The 7,500-nt window shown below is 38.6% G+C and overlaps 1 protein-coding gene across 1 annotated transcript in view; it reads right to left on the bottom strand.

The window, feature by feature from the left end:
- The window catches only part of LOC138962612 (probable ribonuclease ZC3H12B), a 94,806-nt gene that overhangs the window by 84,657 nt on the left and 2,649 nt on the right, over positions 1–7,500 (bottom strand). The window contains exon 3 of the mRNA XM_070334488.1: positions 7,100–7,469. Coding sequence (XP_070190589.1) covers positions 7,100–7,111 — 12 coding nt within the window. The 5' untranslated portion in view covers positions 7,112–7,469. The remainder of the gene's footprint in view (positions 1–7,099; positions 7,470–7,500) is intronic.

Here is a 7,500-nt window from a genome sequence, read left to right as displayed (position 1 = left end):
GGGAAGGGAAACTACTGGGTACGGAGTTCTGGCAAGAGTTGTTTCCCTTGTTGACGATGCGCAATTAACGAGTTTTCAAAGATTTGCCCTGTCCATTCGAACTGTTTGTGAGGGTAGTTTTAAGGGAAAACTCCTTCTCGTGAAAACAATCATGTTCACCATCACAGGTCTGGTAAAGCTTTTACATGAGATAAGAGCACCCTTCTGTTTTGAATAATGAACACACACACACACACACACACACACACACACACACACACACACACACACACACACACACACACACACACAAATCATGGTTGGTTCCTGTGCCGAAAGGGACATTTTAACTGATTTAATTGAGCAAAATTGACATAGGTGTCATTTAAAAAAAATAATTCGACAAAAATAAAATATTAATTCGGCCAAAAAAAGAAACAAGTCGCGTAAGGCGAAATTACTACATTTAGTCAAGCTGTGGAACTCACAGAATGAAACTGAACGTAGTCCGCCGCTAGTGCAAAAGGCAGTGAAAGTGACGAGCCTGTTTGGCGCGGTAGCGGTTGCGCTGTGCATCATAGCACGCTTTACTGTACCTCTCTTCGTTCTAACTTTCTGAGCGTGTTTTTAATCCAAAGATATCATATCTATATGTTTTTGGAATCAGGAACCGACAAGGAATAAGATGAAATAGTTTTTAAAACGATTTCGGAAATTTATTTTTAATCATAATTTTTATATTTTTAATTTTCAGAGCTTGTTTCTAATCCTAATATAACATATTTATATGTTTTTGGAATCAGGAAATGATGAAGAATAAGATGAACGTAAATTTGGATCGTTTTATAAAAGAATTTTTTTTTTACAATTTTACAAAGTAATCAATTAATTTTTAAGCCACCAAGCTGAAATGCAATACCGAAGTCCGGCCTTTGTCGAAGATTGCTTGGCCAAAATTTCAATCAATTTAATTGAAAAACAAGAAGAGCAAACGCTCGATCGAGTCACTTTCGCAGTTCTGAATATTATATGAGGCATCAGATGGACAGGAAGAAATTGCTATTCACAACACAATACAGATGTAAATAATTTGATGTAAAGAATAATCCTATAAAGTTTGAATCAAATCCGATGAATAGTTTCAGAGATATGATATTTCAATTTTTTTCCTTCAAGACATACCTGTGACCTTGAAAAAGGTCAAAGGTCACCAAAGCAGACGTCAAAGTGTAGAGGTCACTGGGAGTCACGTTCACATAAAATTTGAGCCCGGTCACTTTTATAGTTTCCGAGAAAAGCCCAACGTTAAGTTGTGTGTTGCCGAACAGAAAAGGCTAGTTATCTCCCTTGTTTTTCTGATAACGTTCGTAAAAGGCTACAGATGTAAATACTTTGATGTAAAGAATAATCCTACAAAGTTTCAATCACATCCGATGAACTTTGTCAAAGATATAAAATGTCTAATTTTTCCTTTGACGCTGACCTGTGACCTTGAAAAAGGTCAAAGGTCAACGAAACCATCGTTAAAGTGTAGAGGTCATTGGAGGTCACGACTAAACAAAATATGAGCCGGATCGCTTTGATAGTTTCCGAGAAAAGTCCAACGTTAAGGTGGTGTCTACGGACGGCCGGCCGGACGGCCGGCCGGACAGACTAACACTGACCGATTACATAGAGTCACTTTTTCTCAAGTGACTCAATGAGGGTGTGACAGTGCCGCCTCAACTTTTACAAAAAGCCGGATATGACGTCATGAAAGACATTTATCGAAAAAAATAAAAAAAATTCCGGGGATATCATTGCCAGGAACTCTCATGTCAAATTTCATAAAGATCGGTCCAGTAGTTTAGTCTTAATCGCTCTACACACACACACACGCACAGACAGACAGACAGACACACACACACACACACACACACATACACCACGAGCCTCGTCTCGATTCCCCCTCTATGTTAAAACATTTAGTCAAAACTTTTTTTTTACAATTTGTAGATTTTTAATGACCAAAGTCATTAATTAATTTTTAAGCCACCAAGCTGAAATACAATACCGAAGTCCGGCCTTTGTCGAAGATTGCTTGGCCAAAATTTCAATCAATTTGATTGAAAAATGAGGGTGTGACAGTGCCGCGTCAACTTTTACAAAAAGCCGAATATGACGTCATCAAAGACATTTATCGAAAAAAAAAAGAAAAAAACGTCAGGGGATATCATTCCCAGGAACTCTCATGTAAAATTTCATAAAGATCGGTCCAGTAGTTTACTCCGAATCGCTCTACACACACACACACGCACACACACACACAGACACACATACACCACGACCCTCGTCTCGATTCCCCCCTCTATGTTAAAACATTTAGTCAAAACTTGACTAAATGTAAAAAGTGCAAATTCAAGTTGTGGTGGTGTACATAATTGCTTACACAAGAAATAAGGTACTTTACATCCTTTGACAAGCTTGAGGTATTACTTTCCGTGCGTGTTAATTAGCTCACGCATGCAATGTTTAATTCTAGCATTCTCCGTTACTTCGTGATGACTAAATCACTATCTTCACAAAGCCCGCGGTAGCCATTTTCTGATCAGGACTCTGAAGTTGGGTATGTGGATACTCTTTTTCTGCGACTGCAGTCATCATCTATAGCTTCACACTTAAGACAGACTTTATCCCCGAGTACGCTAGTACAAGGGCTCAGCAGACTTTAATTGTGTGTCTGTGTGTCTGTGTGTCTGTCTGTCTTTCTCCACTTAACAGCTTATTGCTGGGAAACTACTGGGCGCAGTTCGTTCAAAAGTTGATACACTAACTCGATAATAGGTACGATTGATCGTATTAAAACTTCATAATGTTACCTGGGACATAAATGCGAAATAAACCACAAAAACGACTTGGCCGTAGGAGGAGTTCACACCGGCGGGGCAACACGCAGCCATTGACCTGATAGAACAGCCGAACGCGTCACACAAAAATACGTCATGACAAAGTTACACGCAAAGCGAAAGAGACTTTGACGTCATTTACTTTTGTTGGGAATTAAGCTTACCCAAAACGTCTTTGTTCTCTATTCTCATTGCAGCTGTGAAATAATCAGTCTTGTGTCTCGGTCGTGTAGGTACAGAGTTTGCTTCTGCAATCATTGTGTTCGTGTTGATGACGGCTTCATAAGACAAAATAATAAGCGAATCTATCGCGAGGAAGACGTTTATGCACAAATCACCGAACCCAACCCATTTTTTGTATGCATTTTTCTGAAGAATAAACTGCATGTGGTTAATTTCATCCGTTTAATGCTTGTCGAAACATATCTGATCACAGATGAGGTCGCAGTTTTTAGGTTGAATCTATGAATCGGCCAGAGATAGATCTGCATTTCTGGTCAGAAACCAACATTCACACCACAGACATTCCAAACATTTATATTTATTGAGCGAGCCAGTCTGAAGAGTACTCGGGTCCAGCGCGAGCGTTTTTTTTTTTTATCTTGGTTCACAATTAAAGTAAGTTTGCTTTGACTTTGATCCTAGCCAAAACAAAGATATAATCTTTCATTATTTACGGTTTATATATTCGTTTGGGCTACAATCATAGGACCTTTACAAAATGACTGACTCGCTCATTAGTCAGTTATGACGGAGATTTTTGGCACTCGACAACGAGAAAGTTTTTAAAGATAGACAATTTTATCATCCATGAAGAAAGATTCCGCTTCCACTGCAGTCACAACTCCCGTGGATTGATTTGACGCAGAAAACAGTCGATGAGCCGTCCCAAGTTTATTAAAACGCAATAATAAGTGACGCTGCCAGAATCGGTTTCGGCGGCAGAGCTATATAAGGAAATGTGACCCTCCACCACGAAATGAGTCGCATGTCACCTCGCGCGGTTCTGCGCTAGGCTTGATATAAGTCCGGGGAGTGCCTGATAACAGTGTGTGGGTCACCTTAGTCACAGGCTTATAACTCAAACAGTTTTCGCTCTTTTCTAAAACGGTTTTCACCACTGAATAGAGCATAAAAATCTCGTTACGAAAATGTAAAAATATGAAAATCATGCAAAGGTGACATGCGACTCATTCCGTGGTGGAGGGTCACAAATAATACAAGAAATTCCAGGAAAAATTTGGTTGTGTGAGACATAATCAAAACCTTCACACCGACGTCGTCCTGGAGTTTTGGCGTAATTCATTTTAGACAGCTCTTCGGCAGAAGGCCAAGAAATATTGTAAGTATTTGTACCTGGTATGGCTAGAAAGATAAAAGAATGGTAAATCGCTTATTGTCCATCGTATGGGCGGGGATGTAGCTCAGTCGGTAGCGCGCTGGATTTAATTTGTATTCAATTGGCCGCTGTCAGCGTGAGTTCGTCCCCACGTTCGGCGAGAGATTTATTTCTCAGAGTCAACTTTGTGTGCAGACTCTCCTCGGTGTCCGAACACCCCCCGTGTGTACACGCAAGCACAAGACCAAGTGCGCACGAAAAAGATCCTGTAATCCATGTCAGAGTTCGGTGGATTATAGAAACACGAAAAAACCCAGCATGCTTCCTCCAAAAACGGCGTATGGCTTAAAGCTAGGACCCTGAACGTTCAAAGCGTTAGGAAAACAAACTCGGTCAACGCTCGGTTTCATATGAAAAAAAGTGCTTTTGAGGACAAATGCAAATGCGGAGTTGACGCACCACAGTTGCAGTATTTGGCCAAACAAAAATATATGTTGGTTTAGGGTAACGTGACCAAAAAAGATAGGGTCGGTAGGTCGGCTTTTTAAAACATTTTAAATTATTATTTTTTGTTGTTGTCGATTTTAAAGGCATACTAACGCACTCCCGTGTTTACAAAGTGTAGTTTGCCCACAATCGATGTCAAACGCACCATAAGACCATATAATGACGATACGTCACCATGCGCGGACCATAATACATGCATTACAGCTTGTTCTAGCCTCTGAAAAAGTGAGGATGTCAACAAAGCCGCGGTGTTCTCTCCCTTGCATCAACGTTACATGTGTTGCCAAATCTATAAATAGGACGATCCAGATCAAAATGAAAATTCAAATATCTCAACATTTAAGGGGTCCTAGACCACAATATTTTGCAGGGAACTTAATTTAGTCTGTCTCCAGCTGTTGGTAAAGCAATTAGCGTGTATAGTCATCGAGTACATATGGCTTTAAAGGAGGTTACTTCCCTTAGTCTCGGTATGGTTTGCAAAATGTGCCTTTTTTCTTCTTTTTTTAAAAAATGAAAAAAAAAGTGTTAGGGTCGGCGGGAAAAAATAGGGTCGGTCGGGTTACCCTAAACCAACGTATATTTTTATTTGGCCTTAGATAAAAAATAAAAAAAAAATTTAAAAAAGAAAGAAAGAAAAGAACTCACACCAATCGTTTGTACCTAATGGCTTGTAAGCAGTACATGTTAATTATTGGCTTCTGTTGCCACTGAAGACGTGAAAGTTCATTCTCGTTTGCTCGCATAAATTTACATATCAAAATGGCCGCGCCGCGTTGGTTTTCTTTCGTGCATTGGACCTACTGACGTAAGCCCGTAGGGTTCTAATGTCGGAACCAATGAAAAGCTTCTGCTTAAAAAAAAGAAAAGGCTATACCTATACTGTTCCTGCTGGGAACCATCCCCAATCTGTCGTTTTGAAACCAAGCTTACAAAGCGCTTGGACATGTATTTACTGTATCTTTATCTGTACACCCATATTGACACACATATATATATTCTCTGTTGGCATGATAATTCATTTTTCAGCTTTAACTTTACTAACGGAAGTAGAATCAAGACGATTAGTTTATTGAAGCTGGCGGTTTCTTGTAAAACGATGTTTTATTGCTTTGTTCCAACCGATAAATCGGAAGAAACCTTTGTTTTACAAAGTGTTTTTTTTATCATCTTCATATCCAAATGCCGAACCAAAACCTATTTCTACGAGCGTAAGATGTGGGTGTTGTTTTGTTGCCGGCTATAATTTCATGGGGGAGCGGAAGAGGACTCCATCCACTTATTGTTGGAAAATTCAACCAGTTTAATTTTTTTCTCGGAATTTTTTTTTCCAGTTTCTTTTTTACCACGGGTTTTACTTTTAGGAGGAAGTGAAAGTTTAAAAGTAAAACATAACGTTAAACGTATTATATTCTTCCGTTGTTCAGTGGGTACACTTTGAGATACAGTAATATTATCTCTGTGACAGTCTACTGGCGCCAATGGTGGAAAATGCAAACACGACAGTGAGTTAATTGTCAATATTTAATCAAGAATTTTGAATAGTGCAATATCTTAAAACGGTTTTTAAACTTTCGGCACTAACAACTGAGACAAAAATATATAACGCTCCTATAAGAATTATGTCGGTCAGCGAAGGTCATTGATAGAATAAACATGTCTTTTGCTAAATAAATAACTCAAATTAAGATCTTGATTGAAACAAGCTTGCAAGATACCAAGGCGCGCAGTCACTCAAAAAAGCGCTTGATCAAGCACGCACGCGCACACAACAATGACGTCATAGATGTTTTTTTCGAAAGCAGGTGGCGTGTAGATTCAGTTGATTTTTCTATTCTGATATTTGTCAAAATCAGTACTTTTGTTTTTCCCTTGACAGAAGCGTGTTCATAGTTTTCAACAATGGAGTTTTCTGTTCAGAATGATTTTTGTTTGTTTTGTTTGTAGATTATCCTGAAAGGTATTAATGATAATCACCCCCCAACTCATTCAACTTAGAACAGAATGTGATCAATTCAGACGAACAAACACGCATAAAGCGCAAAAGAAAGTGCTCCTAGAAACATTCTCACGGCAGAGGGAAAAGATGAAAAGATTTAAACTGAAAATTATAAGAAAAAAAGAAGAAGAAACAAGTAGAACGAACTGCGGCTATCGACTAAAAAGACAGGGACAAAGACATACCGACACATCAAACTGATCAATAAAAATGTTGGGGAGCTAAATTCTTTGTCTACAAAATGAATCTAAACTTAAGAGAACTACAAACAGCAACAGAAGCAGCAGCAGCAGCAGCAGCAACAACAACAACAAATTAAAAACAACAACAACAACAACAACAACAACAACAACAACAACAACAACAACAACAACAACAACAACAACTTACCTCAATATACATTTTATCCGGCAAAAGAATCAGGATGTTGCTGTGTTTAACTCAGCTTTTCTTCTTCGTCCTCCGAAAATTCTCCAAACATTCAGTCACCAACACAATTCTTTTTGAAAGAGATTGCTTTCTTTCACAAAAAAAGTTTTAAAAAAAGTAAAGAAAAAAGTGCACTTTCTTTTTCGTTTCACGAACCTCGATCACAGTATTATCGCACAAATGCGTTTGTAACTTAAACAATGTGTACTATCAAATTAGAAGATATTCACGAATAATTAAATAATTAAAAGCAAATAAACACCTTCTCTGGAGAGGCTTTCCTTCCGAAAGCTTTATGCAAATTGTGTCGAATATCTTTTTTTCCCCAGACCTGTTTCAAGATTTCGTTGTCAGAAGCTTAC

The sequence above is a fragment of the Littorina saxatilis genome, linkage group LG3 (genome assembly GCF_037325665.1).
Source record: "Littorina saxatilis isolate snail1 linkage group LG3, US_GU_Lsax_2.0, whole genome shotgun sequence".
NCBI classification, from domain to species: domain Eukaryota; kingdom Metazoa; phylum Mollusca; class Gastropoda; order Littorinimorpha; family Littorinidae; genus Littorina; species Littorina saxatilis.
Note: the sequence above shows the minus strand (reverse complement) of the source record. Positions and strands in the feature narration are given on the sequence as shown.